General features: G+C 38.8%; 1 protein-coding gene across 1 annotated transcript; it reads right to left on the bottom strand.

The window, feature by feature from the left end:
* Nucleotides 1-19,013: 19,013 nt before the first annotated feature.
* On the bottom strand, nt 19,014-19,907 carry LOC129498211 (40S ribosomal protein S4, X isoform). Its single transcript, XM_055307476.1, has one exon. It carries the CDS (start codon nt 19,862-19,864, stop codon nt 19,073-19,075), a length of 792 nt encoding a protein of 263 aa, XP_055163451.1. The 5' UTR covers nt 19,865-19,907; the 3' UTR covers nt 19,014-19,072.
* Between the last annotated feature and the right edge of the window lie 1,369 nt (nt 19,908-21,276).

Below are 21,276 nucleotides of genomic sequence, written 5' to 3'. Positions count from 1 at the left end.
ACAATAAGTAAACCAAAGAAAATAGTTCAGGGAAAGCTCTGGACTACAAAGCAGTAGCAAAATCTTTGCAGAGATTAAAAAAAAAAAAGAGTGGCTGTATAGAAAAGTACAAGAAGCATATTACTTGTGTCACAGTCAAGAGCAGCTTGACATCCTTCCAGAAGAATTTTACCCCACTGGAAAGAGGAGATCAGGAGAACCCCAGCAGCCTCATCACTGTGCTACAAAGGTCTCCAAGAGTCTTTACCTACGCTGATCCCAGCTGACAGAGCTGCCTCAGAATCCCCCCTCCAATTCCACCGTGTTTACTCCCAAAGGCTGGAGCTGCCCCTGCTGTGAGATCTGCCCCCCACCCCAGTTGCTGCTGTTCCCCAGCCCCCAGGACTGGGAAGCCATGGCATTTCACCCATATAGAAGAGCAGAACCGCTACTGCTTTGCATCTCACTCCTGACCCCAGGCTGTGGTTCTGTCCCATCATTATCAGGGCAGCCTCTGCTGTTGTAAGGCCCACACCCTGGATTCCAAGTCATACTTTGACCTACATTATTGGGGTCATCCTGTCTGCCCTGAGCCCAGCCCTCCCAGGTCATGGCTCTGAACCCTCATTCCTAGAAATGGGCTGCCACTGCTATGAAGCCCATTTGGGTTGCAAATTGCAAACTGACAGTGCCAGCTGGTGGTGCTGCTGTGGCTAATGTGGTACATTAATAATAATTAATAATAATTAATAATGTTGATGTGTGCTCCCATGCCCCATCCCACTTCACAGCTCCAAACTCTCCTTGTTGGGACTGGGCTGCTGCCCCCCTGGGTCCCAGGTCATGGCTATGACCCATAATTTTCAGAGGTCCTTCTGTTGCCCTGAACCCCACCCCCCAGGTTCTGGCTCTGAATTCTCATTGACAGAGTTGTGCTGCCATTGCTCGGAGCTCAGCTTCCCAGGTCCCAATATGTGGCTTCAGTAAACAACCACCAGGGTTCCACTGCTGCTGTCTTCGGCTGCCCCTGGGGCCAGAGTTGAGACTTTGACCCACTATCTCCAGGCTGTGCTGCTATTGCATCCTATCCTTCAAACCCCAGCCACTGTGTTACCTTGTCATCCCAGGACCCATGCTGCTGTGGCATGCCATGCTCCTTTGGCCAGAGTCACTTCAGTGAATCCCTGAGTCCCAAGTCCTGGTTTCACAGGAGATCTGCACTTGCCCGAATACTGCAAGTGCACCTGTACTCCAGGTGCTATGGTAGTTCCATGTTGCCTGATCCCAGGACTCTGGCTCTGATACTACTCTGAGTGCCAACATGCTAGCCAGGTGCTGAGAAGGATCCCCTTGACTAGAATGTCTTTCCAGAGGCAAGAAAAAGAGAACAGAAAGACCCCAGGAGTTTTTGTTTCTGAGGATCCCATAGCTCTCCTTGCCACAGACACCTGTAGGACCTCTACAGTATTGGCCACAGAAGATTCCTGTAGTTTGGCCAATGCTATTCTCAGCTGATGGAGCTGCATTAAAACTACACCATTGTACCTTTTCAGGAATCAAAGATGCCGCATCCCACTGAGCCAACACCCTCATAGCCACTTCCAGGTGAAAGTCTTTTCCCACCAAAGGCAGTGTGAAAAGGCTTGAAGAAGTGACTACATCGTCAAATGCACAGGTATCAACACAAAACCATCAGAAAGATTAAAAGAAAACAGAACACTACCAAAGGAACACAGTTTTTCCAATTACAGACCTAATCTTCCCAAAATGGAGATCTGTGAGTAATCTGGAAAAGAATTCAAAATAATTATTTTAAGAAAGCTCAGTGAGATTCATGAAAACACAATAAGTCATAATAAGTCTCCCAGTGAGCTGGGGAAAATAAAACTTGAACAAAATGAGATAGAAACAGGGAAGAATCATTTTAAAAACTCAACAAATTCTGGAGCTGAAGAATACAATGAAAAAAAAATGCAATGGAGAAGTTCAACAGCAGGCACAATTAGGCAGAAAAAAGGATCTGTGAGTTTGAAGACAGATCTCTTGATATTACCCAGTTGGAAATTCAAAAAATTAGAAGGAAAATAGTGAAGAAAACCCATGTTAAGAGAAACCAACAAATAAGAGAATATTCATATTATGAGAATTTTAGGAGGAGGAGAGAGGGACAAAGAGATAGAAATATGATTTGAAGAAAAAAAAAAGCAGAATTTCCCAAATATAGAAAGCAATATGGCCATCTAGGTACATGGAGGTCAAAGATCCCCTAAACAGACTAAACACAAAGAGATCTTCACCAAAACACGTTATAATTAGGCTCTCAAATATCAAGGACAGATGTGGGGGTGGGAGCACTGGATGACTGATGATAGACATTAAGGAGGGCATGGGATGCAATGAGCACTGGGTGTTATATGCAACTGATGAATCACTGACCTCTACCTCTGAAACCAATAATACATTATATGTTAGTTAATTGAATTTAAATAAAATTAAAAAATAAAATAAATAGAAAAATATCAAGGACAGAGTTTTGCAAACTGCAAGAGTAGAAGGATATATCCAAAATGCTCAAAGGAAAAGACTTATCAAAGATCCAGCAAAATTGTCATTCAGAAATAAGGAGGGGGTTTAAAGACATTTTCAAACAAATAAAAGTGGAGGGAATTTCTTACCAATAGATCTGCTCTACAAAAAAAATGCTAATGAGAGTTAAAGCTAAAATGAAAGGACACTAAATAGCAACATGAAAACTTATAAAACTATAAAAGTCACTGGCAAAGGTACATATATAGTCAAGTTTAACTTTAATACTGCAATGGTGGTGGGTAAATCACCTCAAACTAACATACAGGTAAGACACAAAAGTGTTAAAATAATTATTGCTACAATATTACATTAATGAATACACAATATAAAAAGATATAAATTGTTACATAACATAAATTGTGGGGGGCATGTAAATGGGTATTACATTTTTATTTTTTTAAGATTTTATTTATTTATTCATGAGAGACACAGAGAGAAAGGCAGACACATGGGCAGAGGGAGCAGCAGGCTCCCTGCAGGGAGACCAATATGGGACTCAATCCCAGGACCCCAGGATCATGACCTGAGCCAAAGATGTTCAACCACTAAGCCACCCAGGCATCCCATTAGTAGAAATTTTTAATGCAATTGAAGTTAAGTTGTTATTAGCTTAAAATAGAAGGTTGTTAATATAAGATGTATTATAAAAGCCTCATGGTAACCATAGAGCAAAAAAATCTATGAGACACAAATGACAAAGAAAAAGAGCCAAAGTACAGTAGTACAAATAATCATCAACTCACAAAGAAAAAAAAGCAAGATAGGAAGAAAGGAACAAAGTAACTTCAAAATGATCAGAAAACAATTAACAAAATGGAAATAGTAACCCCTCACCTATCAAAAATTATTCTAACTATAAATGGCTTGAATTCTCCAGTTAAAAGACACAGTGAATGACTGAATGAATTATATGGTGTCTATAAGAGACTCACTTAAGCTTTATGAATATACACTGGCTGAAAATGAAAGGAATGAAAAAGATATTCCATGCAAATGGAAACCAAAAGAGAGCAAGATAACACACTTAAAAAAGATGGTAGGTCAAAAACTGTAACAGATGTCAAAAAAGGTCATTATAGGGTGCTGGGTGGCTCAGTAGGTTATGCATCTTCCTTCAACTCAGGTCATGATCCCAGATCCTGGAATCAAGCCCAGCTTTGGGCTTCCTTCTCAGTGCAGAGCCTGCTTTTCCCTCTCCCTCTGCTACCCAATTCATTCACTCTCTCTCTCTCAAATAAAGAAATAAAAACTTTTTATTAAAAAAAGGTCATTACATAATATAAAGAAGTCAATTCATCAGGAAGATATAACAATTATAAACACACAGGCACTCAATATTAGAGCACCAAATTACATAAAATGACTCTTACTAGATCTGAAGGATAAAACAGACAGCAATGCAATAATCATAGGGCATTTCAATACCCTATTTTCAGCAATGGATAGATTATCCATAGTGAAAATAAGGAACTAATGGATTTGAATGACACTTTAGACCATATGGACCTATTATTATATATATATTATATATATATATATATATATACCAGAACAGTCTATCCAACAGCAGCAGAAGACACATTCTTCTGAAGTGTATTTCCAGGATAGATTACATGATATTTCACAAAACAAATCTTAATAAAATTAAGAGGGTTGAAACCATACTAAGTATCTTTTCCTATGACAATGGTATAAAAGTAAAAGTCAACAATGGGACGAAAGCTGGATAGTTCACAAATGTGTGAGATTAAACAACATGTTACTGAAAAGCTAATGAATCAAAGAATAAATGAAAAGGGAAATCAACAAAAATCTAAAAACAAATGAATATGGAAGTACAATATGTCAAAACCTACAGGGTACTACAAAAGTACTTCTAAGAGGGAAGTTTATAGCAATGAATGCCTACATGAAGAAACAAAAAAGATCTCAATCAATCTTACATCTCAAGGAATTGAAAAAAGAAGAATAAATTAAATGTAAGCAAAATGAAGAAAAACAAAACTCAGAGCATAAAGACATGGAGACCAGAAAATTGCAATGAGATCATGAGCTGCTTTTTTTGAAAGGTTTAAAAAAATTGCCAAGCCTTTAGCTACATTAACTAAGACAAAAAGAGGACTCAAATAAAATCAGAAATGAAAGAGGATACATTACAACTGATATCACAAAAATACAAAGAATTATGAGAGATTACTGTGAATAATTATACACTACCAAACCAGATATCCTAGAAAAAGTGGATTACTTCTTAGAAACACACCCTATCAAGACTGTATTATAAAGAAATATAAAGTCTAAACAAATGACTAGTAAGGAGATTGAATCAGAACTTCCCAACAAAGAAAAGCCCAGGCTTGGATGGTTTTAGTAGTGAATTCTACCAAACGTTTATTTTTTTAAAAAATTTATTTATGATAGTCACACAGAGAGAGAGAGAGAGAGAGAGGCAGAGACATAGGCAGAGGGAGAAGCAGGCTCCATGCACCGGGAGCCCGATGTGGGATTCGATCCCGGGTCTCCAGGATCGCGCCCTGGGCCAAAGGCAGGCGCCAAACCGCTGCACCACCCAGGGATCCCTGCTTCTATTTTTTAAGATGAATTTAAAATGAGCTTTCTTCCCATTTTGTGAAACTTGGACTTCATTTTATATAGATTCCTTTTTGGTGGACTTTTCTAGCAAAAATTATCCTCCAATAATGCAAAAATCTTGGATCTCTTTGTTTCCTCTACTGAGAATGTTTTTTTCCCCTCTTAGTTGTGTCAGAAAGGAGCAAAACATATCAATAATATCAATAAATGCCACATTTCTAGTTGAGTTACCCATGTGGAAGGAACAGTGGTGTCTTATTTGCCACCAAGCACCATGCTAAGGACCTTGTAAATAATCAATGAATAATTCTTTACTCATTTATTATTTATTTATTCATTCATGCTAGGCACCAAGGACATAAGAATAATTCAGTTCTTTACTTACTGGAACCTATAATTCCATAGTTATTCTGAGTTAACAACTTATTAATATGTATACATATACAGAAATACCTTTTTATCATAAATGTAACATATGCTTATTGTAGATGAATTCAGGAATTAAGAAAGAGATCGAGAAAAAATCAAATGTAATCTTACCACTAAGAAATAAAAGCTGATATTTGGAAATAGGTATTTGTAGACTTTTTCCCATGTGTGCATAGTACATGTATTTATACTTTTGTATATTATATAAATATATACAAATTATGTAAGTATATATAATTATACAAATTATATAATATATGCAAGTACATATTTGTACATTATATAAATATAGATATTTTAAAATATATTTACACCACACATACTAATTTATAAATTATTGATCTAACAGAATTTTTTTAAAATTTATTCATGAGAGACACAGAGAGGCAGAGACATAGGCAGAGGGAGAAGCAGGCTCCATGCACCGGGAGCCCGATATGGGATTCGATCCCGGGTCTCCAGGATCGCGCCCTGGGCCAAAGGCAGGCGCCAAACCGCTGCGCCACCCAGGGATCCCTCTACCAAACGTTTAAAGATAATTAGCACCAATCCATTTCAAACTCTTTCAAAAAACTGAAGAAAAAGAAACCTCCCAAACTCAGTTTACAAGGCCAGTATTAGCCTGATACCACAGCCAGATAAGGATGCTACAAGAAAAGACGATGACTGGCTGATATCACTGATGAACCCACATGCAAAAGTTCTCAAGAAAACAGCACACTGCATTCAACACCACAGTAGGGGGCAGCCCAGGTGGCTCAGCAGTTTAGCGCCACCTTCGGCCCAGGGTGTGATCCTGGAGACCCGGAATCGAGTCTGAGTCGGGCTCCCTGCATGGAGCCTGCTTCTCCCTCTGCCTGTGTCTCTGCCTCTCTCTGTGTGTGTCTCTATGAATAAATAAATAAAATCTTAAAAAAAAAAAAAACACAGTAGGGTGATCATTCACCATGATTAAGTGGGTATTATTCTTGGGGTGCAAGGAGAAGTCAGCCTCCTCAAGTTAATCCATGTGATTGAGATCACTTTAGAAACCAAAGGATAAAAGCCATATGAGCATCTCAATAAATGCAGAAAAGTACGTGACAAAATATGACATAATTTTATGATAAAAATACTCAGCAAATTGAGTGAGAAGTAATGTTCCTCAGCATCACAGTAATAATGAAGGTGGCAGGACCGGCAACCCCTCAAAATAGGTCACTCTGGCATAAGGATTATTTTGAGCTAGAGGTACTTCAAAAACAGCAAGTGCCAGAGGAACATAGTGACCTCTCCTTTTTCTTCCTGAAAGCAGATGATACTCCAGGGTAAAAGCTGCCCTCCTTATATCAGGAGGAAGAAAACATTCTTATCATGAGAAACAGAGTTGAGGTTGAGAAAAATATGTACAAACCGACTTTGTCAAAATGATTCTTATCTTCCTTTAGTCTCCTCATTTCATCTATGTTCCTTTTTCACCATTACCACTTCTGCTCAACCTAGTGTACAGAAGCTTTTTTGCCTTTCTGCTTTTTGCAGCATGTGGAAACTGCTATGGACAGGCAACATAAAATTTGTATGTCTTCCTCTCGATCATTTGTCTTATGTCGGTTTGTTTCCTGGGCCAGCCACAGAATCTGTGGGTAGAAGAAAGTGTAGAAGAGTAGAAGGAAGTTTTTCCTCCTCTACGGTTTTTGTGGACAAGGACAGGGTGGCACTGGTCGGGCTGCTGAGACTCTGGGGGCTATGGCTGGTAGAGATCCTAGGACCGAAATAAATTGGCAGAAGGTACGAATTCTTACCATGTCAGGCTCCTGTATCTACAAAAGAAGAAGTTAAAATTTCTCCTTGTCCCTTCATTTTTAAATTCAGACTGGCAGGAGAAAAACATTTTTGAGAATTCGTTCTTTGGGGGATCCCTGGGTGGGCTCAGCCTGCCTTCCGCCCAGGATCAAGTCCCACACCGGGCTCCCTGCATGGAGTCTGCTTCTCCCTCTGCCTCTCTGCCTCTCTCTCTCTGTGTCCTCATGAATAAATAAATAAAATCTTAAAAAAAAAGAGAGAGAGAATTTGTTCTTTGGATTATGATTCTTGGAAATTTGGTTTTGGTTCCTATCCATTGATTATTGATCTTCCACCTTCCAGAAATAGTCATTATTTTCTTTTGCTTCTGGTTTTGTGTCATTTTTCATAAATAAGAATATATATATATATATTTTTTTTAAGATTTTATTTATTTATTCATGAGAGACAGAGACATAGGCAGAGGGAGAAGAAGGCTCCATGCAGGAAGCCCAATGTGGGACTTGATCCCGGAACTCCAGGATCAGGCCCTGGGCCAAAGGCAGGCTGTAAACCACTGAGCCACCCAAATGTCCCAAGAAGAAAATATTAAGATGAAATTCTCCTTTTGCCTTGTTCTTATGTCTGTGATTATGTGATTTATAATAAATATATATTTGATCTTTGACCCTGTTTCTGGAACAGATCTCCTAAAACCCTTAAAATTTCCTAGTAAGAACAATAAAGGTGTCTTGATATTTATAATAAACTCCTTTCAAGCACACCTGAGTTTATGTTGAAGTGACTTTTAGAAATTATCTGAGGATGGGGGCTGGTTACCAGGGGAACTGACCCTGTAATTAGAGGATTAAAACTTTCCCACTCTACCCCCACCAAGGGAGGGAAACACTGGAGATTGAATCAATTGCCAATGGTCAATGATTCAATCAATCGTGCTTGTGTAATGCTGCCTCTATAAAAATCCAAATAGACAGGGTTCAGACAGTTTCTGGGTTGGTAAACCAGAATACATTCATATATTATGCCCCAAACTCCGTGGGGACAGAGGCTTTGGAGTTTGGGACCTTGCCATATGTATTTCTTCATCTACCTGTTGATTCATATCCTTTAGTATCCTGTGCAATAAACTGGTAATCTAGAAAATAAACTGGTTTCCTTGGTTCTCTGAGCCATTCTAGCAAGTCAATCAAATGCAAGGAGGGGATCATGGGGCCTGATTGATAGCTGATCAGTCAAAGTACAGGTAACAAACTGAATCTGGGACTGGCATCCAAAGTGGGGGGCAGTCTTGTGGGACTGAGCACTTAACCTGGGGGATCTGACGCCAACTTCAGGTAGAAAGTGTCAGAATTGAGTTAAATTTGTGGGATGCCTCATTAATGTCTATAAAAAATTAGAGAACTGCTTGGTTGTATGGAGAGAAAGCCCTCATGCTGGAATTGATGTCAGAATTGATATATCCTTCTCTGGAGCTTGGTTTTGTGACTAATGAAAATGTTCTCTCTGGTTTCCACAGCTGGGGGGCACAGATTATTGGACTTGTATCAGGTGCTTAGTCAACTGGCTAGAAACCGGAACACAAAATGAAAAACAGAATTCTCTTTGCCTGACCATGCCAGTTCTCAAGGAAGTTTGTCTTAATAAAGGAGTCTCAGTCCATAAGGGGCCTTTGTCATCTTTACCTTAGTTGTCTCTGTAGCTTTTACAAAATCTCATCCTAGTATTGCCTACCCAGTATAACAGATGAGCAGGTCTGTGACTGGACCATCACAATTCATGGGAGAACCAGAGGTAAGTTTTCACAAACACAAACTATTGTTACTGTCTATGACAATGAAGGTCTTTACTTTCTTAAGCTATTTTTAGGAGTAACTCTGGATCTTGAATGGGGCTGCATCTCTTGCCTCTTCTTTAGGGAAGCCTCTTATGTCCACAGTTAAGTCATAGAAAGGCTTATTGCTTTGGAGTCACATTGAAATAGACATGTCTTTGGGGTGTCTGGGTGACACAGTTGGTTGAGTCTCTGTCTTTGGCTTTAGCTCAGGTCGTGATCTCAGGATTGTGATTTCAGTGTCCTGAGATTGAGCCCCATGTCTGGCTCCGTGTTCAGCATGGGGTCTGCTTAAGACTTTCTCTACCTCCGCCCCTCTGTCCCCCCTGCTTCCCTCTACCCTGCTCATTCTTGCTCTCTCTCTTGCTCTATCTCCCATTCTCTCTCTAAAATAAATAAATCTTTTTTAAAAAAGAGAAATAGATATACCTTTGAAGACTTTGGTGTTTACATCTAAAAGGAATTTTAGAGAGCTCTCATCCTAAACAAATATCCTATTAATACCTATGGGAAAATCAGAGTGAAAAGAAGGAAAAAAGAAAAGGACACAAGAGAAGAAAAAAATACAAGAGAATGCCTTGACTGATTTAAGACTCCCTTGACAAGATTAGGTGACAGAGATCAGATTTAGAACAAAAATTAAGAAATGCAAAAGACACTCAAGCAAGCTTGAAACCTACATAAACACGGATAGCTCCCCATCCCTCCAAAAAGTTTCTACAAGGTCACAGAAAACATGCAGAAGGACTCAATTTTTTATGTTCTTTATTCTAACCAAATCCCAGCAACTTGAGGCCTTTCCATATTTTGTCCATCCCCCATGACACATACATTCCTCGGACTATCCTACACTTGAAGAAAAAAAATGGTGATAACCCTAGATATCTGATAATAGGCAAATGTACCCCTGAATTCCTTCTTAGAGAAACCCTATATCATTTCTCAAACCTTGCAGATATAAATATTGCAGAAAATATTCCAGAAGTAAGTCTTGGCTAATATAACCTCTGAGACAATAAAGAGGGAAAAAAGAAAAAAAAAAAAAGGAAAAAGAGTCTTAAAAAACCCCCAAATTTCTATTTGGTATTTCCACAGGGTCCCCCACCCCATATTTAGTCTACAGCTTCCATAAAGTTACCTATCAAAGGCAAATAAAAATCTTAAAAGTATTTCCCATAAAGCCTGGTAAGAAGCTTTAGCCATTACTTTACTTGTTCCATTTGCCTAAATGATAGAATTCAGATTAAGTAAGAGTCGTCGTCGTCGTCGTCGTCATCATCATCATCATCATCATCATAACAATATTAATGCAAAGATGACATCAACTCATAGAAGTCAGGTATAAATACAGAAGCAGAATTTACTAACTGATGTATGAGATTTAAAATGAAAACTGTAAGATCTCTATTTGTATCTGTCTTTATGTTTATCTCTATATATGTATGTGTGTGTATGTATTTACTACCTCTGGTTATTATTGCCAAAATTAATTCATAAAGGAGCTCTGCTTTAATTGGCTTTAAAAATAAGGGCTTATACAAATTTTTAAAAAACTGTCAGAAATACAGAAACTAACTCAAATGGTTTTCAAACTCGTGGTCTAGGATAATCTTCAGGAAATAAAAACTAGTTTAAGTTTGTTGGTTTAATAAAAACAGATGTTTTTAGAGTTGTCAATGTGAAATATAATGCAGATTTACAACTTTTTCTATTGGGGTTTACCAGTCAAATAAACTTATGTTATCTCTACTAGATGATTAAGTTACGGAAGTTTAAATTTTCAACCTAGGAACAAAATGTACAATAAAAATAAATTGAAGTATGTCAAGCACAGCAGTAAAAAAAAAAAAAATGGAAAGAAAGGTTGGGGACAGCTATGTATTTCAACTTCTAGGCTCTTTGCTTCCCTAAATTTTGTCCGATACTTGCTTCATTTGTCAACAAGAAAAATAAGATCATGACTAGTTTTGTTTAATGTCTCATGAAATTTTCATGAGTAATTCAAGCTTTTGCTTGATTAAAAACAAGTAAATTAAATAAATGTAAATAGGATAAGGTTTATAAATGAACTTTTCAACGATAATCTTTCATAATGTGTCTCATTAAAAATATTTTCCAATACTTTTAATAACTTTAAACCTTACAATTATACTGTTAAAAGATGGATATGTACTGAATGTCTAGATCATTTCCGATTAAGATAAAATATTGAAATATTCATTGCTAAATATAAGTTTATCTACCTTTGGCTTCTTATTTGAGAGAGGAAAGATATTTGGGTCTGTCAGTAGACATGTTTTTCATCACATTGAAAAAATATGCTATGGGGAAGCATATACCTCTAGAAATTATGAATGGCTTATTCATAAATTTGATAATCTACTATAGAATGTTTGTAACAGTTCATGACTACTTAATTCCTGGTTTTCACTGGAGATTGGGGTTACTAAGGGTTAAGAATTCAAATAAATATATGTAAATAAAACTACTAGGAATGATGAAGATAAAAACTGTATGCAAAGTTTCAAGAAAAAGAAGATGTCTTTGTGGTAAGGGAAGGTATGAGGTGTAAAGAATGGGTTTTGTTAGGGAAGAGAATTTTTTTTCCTAGGTAAGGATATTTAAAGGTTGTTTAAAAATTTTAAAAGAGGAAAATAAAGGACAAAAATCTAACTGGATATAAAAAGAGAGAGAAGAGAGTCTTGTGTGGTCAAGTTGGCTAAAATTTAGTGAATTTTTCATAAGAGTTTTTAAAAAATGAGCTTCAATATCAATACTGTGCCTATGCAACACTAGAACTTAATTTCCTTTCTCTGTTAAAAGAACAAAATTTTCCTGGATTGTTATAAAAGACTTTCTTTATCTGTTGAATAATCTTCCTAGAAAACACAAAGTCTGTGTTTTATTAAAATAATTTCCTGTGCTTCATGTTGTCTTTATCAGGTCCTTGATAATTTAAGAAAACAGTTTTCTCAATATTAAAAGAGTTAAGATTTTCTTTACAATCATGTAATCTTCTATATTTATCTTTGAAATCTTTTATTAAAACTTTGGCTAAATAGATAGCTAAGAATTCTTTCACAATAATCTGTGATCTTACCTGATCAAGTGTTCAAACCTTTTGACTTTTTTGACAAACTCCGTAAGTCAAATTGTAAGTAAATTTTTTTTTTTTTTAATTCAAACTGACTTTGAGATTGCTGAGAGGGCCCTGGAAAATCTTTTTTTTTTTTAATTTTTTTTTTATTTATTTATGATAGTCACACAGAGAGAGAGAGAGAGAGAGAGAGAGGCAGAGACACAGGCAGAGGGAGAAGCAGGCTCCATGCACCGGGAGCCCGACGTGGGATTCGATCCCAGGTCTCCAGGATCACGCCCTGGGCCAAAGGCAGGCGCCAAACCGCTGCGCCACCCAGGGATCCCGGCCCTGGAAAATCTAAAAAGAATGTGTTCTCTGACCTTGTAAAAAAGATATTAAATAAACCTAATTAGTGTAACATGTTAAAATACATGAGAAACATTGTCAAATAAGAAGTAATGTTGGGCAGCCCCGGGTGGCTCAGCAGTTTAGCGCCGCCTTCAGCCCAGGGCGTGGTCCTGGAGACCCGGGATGGAGTCCCACGTGGGGCTCCCTGCATGGAACCTGCTTCTCCCTCTGCCTGTGTCTCTGCCTCTCTCTCTCTCTCTCTCTCTTTGTGTATCTCTCATGAATAAATAAATAAAATATTAAAAAAAAGAAGTAATGTTAAATCTTTAGATTATATTTACATGGGTATATGTTACCAATTTAAAGGTTTCAGAAGTTATATTGTATGCAAATTGAATTATATCCAAATTCATAAAAATATGTCAAAGTCTTTATACTGTATAATCAGTCATAATTATGATTATTATCCAAGAATGTTGTATGCCAAAGAAATAACTAAATTTCTTTGTCAATTGCATTATAATGAACTCTCACTAGATCTTTAACCATGACTATTTTTTAGTCTTGTCATTCTAAGTTTTTGTTTTACTCCAATGCTTTTCTGAAAGCATTTGTAATCAACTACAGGCAAAAGATGCTTCACCTTCAAAGAAATTCATGGAAAGGACTCTGACAAGTACTGTAGTATCCAGGTTTCTTGTCATTCTAAGTTTTTGTTTTACTCCAATGCTTTTATGAAAGCATTTGTAATCAACTACAGGCAAAAGATGCTTCACCTTCAAAGAAATTCATGGAAAGGACTCTGACAAGTACTGTAGTATCCAGGTTTCTGATAACTTCAAAATCATACCAATGAACTGGATAAGAATTTCCAGAATTCTAATAAAGAAACTGCTGAATTCAGAAAACTGCTAACCCAATATCAAGCAGAGCAAGAGTTGAATACATGGGACTGAGTGAACTGATGAAGATGATCATAACTTCTAGGACTTTTCTACTTATTTATTTATTTAAAATTGTTTATTTATTTAAATTTATTTATTCATAAAAGACACAGAAAGAGGCAGAGACACAGGTAGAGAGAGAGAAACAGGCTCCATGCAGGGAGCCTGATGTGGGACTTGATCCTGGGACTCCAGGATCACACCCTGGGCCAAAGGCAGATGTATAACTGCTGAGCCATCCAGGAATCCCTCTTTTTTTTCTTTTTTTAAAGATTTTATTTATTTATTCATGAGAGACGCAGAGAGGCAGAGACATAGGCAGAGGGAGAAGCAGTTTTCCTATGGGGAGCCTGTTGTAGGACCCGATCCCAGGACCCTGGGATCATGACCTGAGCTGAAGGCAGATGTTCAACCATTGAGCCACCCAGGTGCCCACTTCTAGGACTTTTTGTTTTGAAACACTACTGGTTCTTTTAGTGTTTTGTGGAAACTTTTCACTTAAACTATATCTAACTTGCAATAATTTAGTAGAGTATACCTTAATAAACAAAATGAAACATTTATTTTTATCCCTAGCTGATTCCTCTTGAATTCAGAAACTCTTATTGAATACTCTTATTTTCATGGAAATATAGTGATTTGCCTAAGTTCAAGAAGAATCTGTTTCTTATGAAAGGACACAATTGGAAACATCATTTATATTACCAAGGCTTTGACAGGAATGTCATATTTGAAAATGATGTACACAGAATCCAATATGGCCAGACAGATTTAAGAGACTAATTTTGATGTTGTGAAGCCAATGCTTATAAAAGTACTGGTCTGGTACTTGGCTTACATGGTTCTCAGCCTTATGGGTTTGTAAAGAAGGTTACTTTATGGCAGTCTCAGGAACCTCAAGATACCTTGCAAATCTCGAGAAGAATTCACCCTAATGTATAAGTAATGAAAGTAAAGTCTGGTGGCATGTTCCTGGTGGAGCTTCTTAGCCTCAAATTTCCATCTGAGATTCTTCATTAAAAGTCCCAGTAAAGCAGGCTTAAAAAGAAGCTATATGATAGTTAAATCACTATTGTTGCTGTTACATAAATCACTTTTGTAAATCATCAGACCAACTTTAAGGAGACTAGATTTATTTTGCTAACAAATTAGTCTTATTTAGATTATCTTTGATAAAAATGAGAGTGATCATAGGGCAAAAATTCTTTTTTTTTTTTTTAAGAATTTATTTATTTGAGAGAGAGACCGAGAGAGAGTGAGCATGAGCTGGGGGTAGGGAAGTGCCAAGGGGCAGAGAGAGCCTTATGCAGGACTCAGTTCCAGGACCCTGGGATCATGGACCTTAGCTGAAAGCAGACACAACTGACTGAGCCACCCTTGTGCCCCAAAATGCTATGTTTCAGTAAACTATAGCATTCCATTGTGGGTTGTTGAATAGTGTCAAGGTCACTGACTTTGAGCTTCTCTTCCTCTTTGTAGACTGTCTCCTGCCATTTTGTGCATTTTGTCAGTAGGTAACATTTCCAGTTTTCCTTCTGTCCTCCTGACTTGACATCACTGAGAAATATCACTCTCTTTATGTTAAAGTTGGGCAAATTGAAGCTGAATAATGGGATATGAAATCATCACAACAGATCATATATGAACAATCTTTGTACCTGCTGCTTCCTAGGACACTCAGAAAGTTCATCAGAACACCTGATGCTGCCATAAGAAACATTCAAACTGCAAACCAAAGAAAATTCACCAGATTGCCACTGCCTGTCCTCAATTCTATCATCTAAAGAGGTTTTGAGCCCAAGATTTAAAAATCTTCCCAACTGACTGCCCTCTGAAATAAAAACTGAGTTTGTAGTTTCTTCTAATCACTAACCTTTGCTTTTCTTGTTTCCATAGAAATGCCACTCATAAAATGCCTGATTACTCACACCATATACAGGCCTAATTTAGATGGGCCCTCTGAAATAAGACACAGCTGTTTGACTGAACAGACTTATTCTCAGGACTAAGAGAGCAGTTCAATGAGGTATGAAACATCTACCAACTCAGCTTCTGGAATGGGATACTCCTTGGGGAAGTGTCAAAGGGAGGGAATGAAGGGTATCAGAATATCCACCCCAAAATATGCCGTTTTAATGTAAGGATTATTTCGATCTATATGCACTTGAAAAACAGCAGGTTCAAAAACACACTGACCTTCCCTGTTTCTGAAAGCAGGGCATAAAACTCCCATGTGAAAGCTGCCCTCTTTATGCCAGGTGGAAAGAAACATTCTTATCACCAGAGACAGAGAAGTGAGGTCAAGAGAAATCTATACAGATTTTGCTAAAATAACTCTTATCCTCTTTTAGTCTCCCCATTACATCTTTGTTCCTTTTTTTTTTTTAATTACTACTCTTTGTTCAAGCTAGATTATGAGCACTTGGGCTTTTCTGCTCTTTGGGTCTTCATTTTCCAGTAGAGACTTCCTTGCACATGTAGAGTAAAATCAGTATGTTTTTCTCCATTTATAGGTCTTCTATCAGTTTAACTCCTAGGCCAGCCACAGAACCTGGAAGGGTAGAAAGAAGTTTTTCTTCCCCTACTCTACTCAGTAGAGAATAAAGGTTGTGTGAGTATATGACCTGCCATATACAGGAGTCTTGTTTCTGTTGTTCTACCTGTGAATTTTAGATTCCCAGTTGTCAGACACTATAGTTCTTTAATTTTAAACATGGTATAGAGCCTGATTTGGGATTGTGGAAACAGTAGGCTCTTCATACACTGTTGATTGATTTATTTATCATTTTGTGCTCATTCAAAAGACATCTACTATGTCTATCTCATGCAAAGACATGAAAACTTTTTTATTCTGCAGAATAACTGGCTAGAGTAAAAGAAGGGTCAATCTCATTCTTTAATCCATTCTTGTTTGCCACTAGAATTTTAGCCTCAGCAGGTGGTATGACAATGTGATGATGCTAAAAAGTCACATCTCAGACTCCCATCTAATTCTTGGGCATCTCCACACATCTTCTGATGCCCATACTTTGGGGCACCACAAATTTTGCTGCCCAAAACAGAACTCATGTTCTGCCCACCCACTTTCTTTCTTAATTCCCTATCTCAGCTGTGGGTCTGAGTTGGGAAGATCTCCTTCCTTCACCAGCAACCCAGGCAAGTCACAGAATTAGGAAGCAGCAACCCACATGACATATGTCAGTGTCAGGCTGATGGAAGAAAGCTGGCTTTCCAGTATAACCTAAGGTGTGAGAAAACATACAGCTCCACCTAAGACCATAACGACTTCCAGGCACATACAAGTCACTCCATTTTTCAATTCTGACCTTATGATGGTGTATTTGTCAAGGTAGGTGAGTAGAACATATTGTATTCCAGCTTTGTATTTATTTGAATTATAGCTTTTAATCCTTTAGATATATGAAGGACTCCATTTGGACTCTCATCCCAATTCCCATAAATTTTAGTAAGGTCAAAGTGATGCTACTTGTGGAGGTGGCAATTTCCTCCTTGAACCCTGTGACACGTGGAGAAGAGATTCATGCCTATGAGAGATGTCTGGGGCTTTCTTTTCCAGAATCTAGGGGATTACTAGAGAAAAACAGCAGCAGACAATAATGGGAATAGGACTTCCCAAACAATCTTCCTCTCTGCTCCCTCTTAGGTTCAAAAGCTTCCCATAACCCTTTGCTTAGTGGCAAAATTGAGCAGAGGAGGATGGCTGGAATAGAATCACACACAGAACAGGAGACTGTGAAAATGCACATGATGCAGGAGAAGTTTTGAGATTTGCTTACCTTTTGAGAAAAGAGTAGCAGTTTAACAAAATAGAGGCATGGGGAGGCAAGACCTGGAGGTGGTGGGGAGAAGAGAGGAACATGAGGCACAGGAAGTGGATGCAAACGGTGTTTTTCAGTGGCCTAGGGGATGTCCCCATGGTCACATCCAGGAGATTTAGGCAGTAAGATCAGTGTTTTATTAAGATGGAAGGGATGAAAAAGTTAAGAGAGCACATGTATGTATGTGTTTTGGGCAGGTGGGAGGCAGGGAGGTTGATTTTTCCATCTCTATCTTCTACATCCCCATTTAGATTTTATCTCTGGAAATTTTGGTAACAAGCTGCTTGACTCTTGTGTGTGTGTGTTTCTTAGGCAAGATGACCATCAGAAGAGGAAATAGAGTATTCCTGTAATCTCTGCTCCCTCCTTCCGCAAGAGCAGGCATTAGAGACCCATTCCAGCAAAGAGCTACACATCACTGGCCTGGAGAGGAGAAGCCTAATGGGATCATAGGTCTGAAATGCAAAGTTGACCAACCTTCCTGTCTGCCTGCATGGTCCCCAAAGCAGTGCATGCCATCTAAATTGAGGTGCAGGATATGTTCTGTTGGGGTGCAAGAGAAATAGGACTTCTATTTAAAAATTTTCTCTTGAAAATTTCAGTTCTTTTACATCGTTTACAAATGTATGACATATCAGTACACTAACAAACACATCCATATAGCATGCTCTAAATTTCTTTACTGATGCTCTAAACAATCAAACATTTCAGATCATGGTTCTAATAGATAACTTCAAATTCCCTTTGCACAGCACACAAGATGTGCTGGCATGAATAGGCTAACACATGCCTTACCTTTGATGTTTAAGCAGTTTCAAACTTCTACAGTTCTGGCATACATTAAGAAGCAAGGACAGCAAAAGATAGGACAAGAGGAAAGCTAAGCAAAGACAAAGTTTCTCCTACTGTCTATTTTCACATTATTCCCATGGGGAACGTGGATGGCACCACAAACATATCCTACCTTTAGGCAAGGGGGCCAGGCTTTTGTCTGCCTTTATCAGTCCTTGGCTCCTGATGCCCTTGAAGGAAGGCAAAACCTTCCAGGCACTTCCAGGTGAGGGAGCTCCCATCAGCTGAAGGTAATCTCTGGATAGGCTGCAAACCATGAGCTGTTAGTGGCTAGCTTTCACAGAAACTGGGGAATTTGGTGTGCCCATCTGATTAAGGAGATGGGGTAGATGAAGTGCCAACAGCATTGTTGTAAATGTGTAATGAGCTTTACAGAAATGATACTCGTGAGAAAACTGCCATTTTATTCTCTATCAACACACTAGTTGTAAACTTGGTAATTTACAGTCTTGTGTTGTTGACTTTTCTTTAAACATGGTTCTATTTTGCTTAGTCTTTCCAGAACCTGGCTTTTTTTTTCTTTTCTTTAATTTATTTATGATAGTTACAGAGAGAGAGAGAGAGAGAGAGAGAGAGAGAGAGAGAGAGATGCAGAGACACAGGCAGAGGGAGAAGCAGGCTCCATGCACCGGGAGCCTGATGTGGGATTCGATCCCGGGTCTCCAGGATCGCGCCCCGGGCCAAAGGCAGGCGCCAAACCGCTGCGCCACCCAGGGATCCCCCTGTCTTTTTTTTTTTTTTTTTTTAGCGTGCTGTAGAATCTTTAATTAAGTATAAAGACTTCCAATCATGTCACCCAGGGACCATTTTACCCACTGCTCTGTTTGGCTGCCAGTCTCTTGTCTCTTTCCTCAGCAATGGTGAGGCGGATACCCTTTCCACGGGGAAGAGAAATCCATGGTTTGTTGCCTTTGCCAATAACAAAAATGTTGGAGAGTCGGGTGGCAAAGCTGTTGCCATTGGCATCTTTCACGTGAACTACATCAAAAGAACCAGGGTGTCTCTCTCGGTTGGTGATCACACCAATTCTTCCCAAGTTGGCACCTCCAGTCACCATACACAGATTACCAGTATCAAACTTGATGAAATCCGTAATCTTTCCAGTCTCCAAATCAATCTGAATGGTGTCATTCACCTTGATGAGGGGATCAGGATAGCGGATGGTGCGAGCATCATGAGTCACCAGGTGAGGGATTCCTTTTGTTCCCACAAAGATCTTTCTCACTTTGCACAACTTATACTTGGCCTCCTCAGGTGTAATCCGATGAACAGCAAAGCGACCCTTGGTGTCATAGATTAGACGGAAATTCTCCCCAGTCTTGTCAATGCTGATGACATCCATAAAACCAGCAGGGTAGGTGATATCAGTTCGGACCTTGCCATCAATCTTAATAAAACGCTGCATACAGATCTTCTTCACTTCATCCCCTGTTAGGGCATACTTAAGTCTGTTCCTTAGGAAAATGATGAGAGGAAGACATTCTCTCAGCTTATGGGGGCCAGTAGATGGGCGAGGGGCAAACACGCCGGTCAGTTTATCCAGCATCCAGTGCTTTGGAGCTGCTACACGCTTCAGATGCTTCTTGGGACCACGAGCCATGGCTGCGATAGGCACGAAAAGAGGACTGCCTCTTTCCGGTACACGAGAAAAGAGCCCCCCTGTCTTTTTTTTCTAAATACTTTAGTCTCTAAGTCTTCCTTTGTACCTGGATAATTTTTTTTTCACCTTTAAGACTTATCTCAATGCTAATTTCTCTGGGAAGCCTTCCCTGATCCTTCTAAAGCTGAGATGCTTTTCTACTACTCAGTTCTCATAAACACCTCATATATTCCTGCATCATTATGTTATAGGATTACCTCACTATGTGACTGAATCAGTCAGGGCTTGGTCAGGAAAACAGAAACCACTCCATATTTCCTGGGCATACAGGATTTGCTACAGGAATGAGGAGCTTCCTAGACCACTGGAAGAGCTGAGGAATTAATGAAGGCAGGGGAATCCAGGGGAGGGACGCCAACACTGAAGAAAATCTGGCATGAAGCAACACTGCTGATGGCTCTCAAAAAACTCACCAGGAAGATGCTGTACTCCAATAAGTACTCTCCTGGGCTCTGGGGATCACAGTGACACAGGAGGTCCCCAAGAGCTCACCAAAGAGGTGCTCTGAATCCCTCATCTGCTCCTGAGTCTGGCTGCAGTTGCCTCTAGAGTACACAGCTTCTTTTTCTCTTACCTCCCAAATCTCCAGCAACTTCTTTTCTGGGAAGCTCCAAACCCAGGAAAGGGGATTTTGAGAGCACAGTGGTGGTGCTGAACTCACAACAAATCATCCATTGCAGTTGTCACATGATAGATTATGAACTCCTCCTCAGCTCGAGAATGTACCTCAATCATCCTTACATTTTCTGTGCTTAATTTCAGTTCCTGGGAATTAGAGGTGCTATATAAATATTCACGAAGTGATTGAATATGTGAATGAGAGGACAATGGCTCCCTGAAACCCGATGATTTGGGTTGTATTAAAAATAATATGCCATGGGGGCTCCTGGGTGCCTCAGTCAATTAAGCAGCAGACCCTTGATTTTGGCTTAGGTCATGATATCAAGGATTATGAGATCAAGTCCCGCCTGGGCTCCAGATTGGGTTGTGGAGCCTGCTTAAAGATTTTCTCTCTCCTTCTTCCTCTGCTCCTCTCCTACTCTCAATCTCTAAAGAGAGAGAGAGAGAGAGAGAGAAAAAAAAAGCTATGAAAGATAATCTCCAAAGAACATTTAATTTTTAAATTATTTTTATTTTTAATTGAAGTATGGCATATAATATTATATTAAGTTCCAGGTGTACAACATAGTAATTCCACAATTATATACATTATGAACTGCTTACCACACTTAGTTACCATCTATCACCATATTAAGTTTTTTTAAAATTTATTTATTTATTCATGACAGGCATACAGAGAGAGAAGCAGAGACACAGGCAGAGGGAGAAGCAGGCTCCATGCAGGGAGCCCG

The sequence above is a fragment of the Nyctereutes procyonoides genome, unplaced genomic scaffold (genome assembly GCF_905146905.1).
Source record: "Nyctereutes procyonoides isolate TBG_1078 unplaced genomic scaffold, NYPRO_anot_genome, whole genome shotgun sequence".
NCBI lineage: Eukaryota > Metazoa > Chordata > Mammalia > Carnivora > Canidae > Nyctereutes > Nyctereutes procyonoides.
Note: the sequence above shows the minus strand (reverse complement) of the source record. Positions and strands in the feature narration are given on the sequence as shown.

What these genes read in the sequence shown, in the direction of transcription:
- LOC129498211 (XM_055307476.1), bottom strand. Translation starts at nt 19,864, where the DNA reads ATGGCTCGTGGTCCCAAGAAGCATCTGAAGCGTGTAGCAGCTCCAAAG.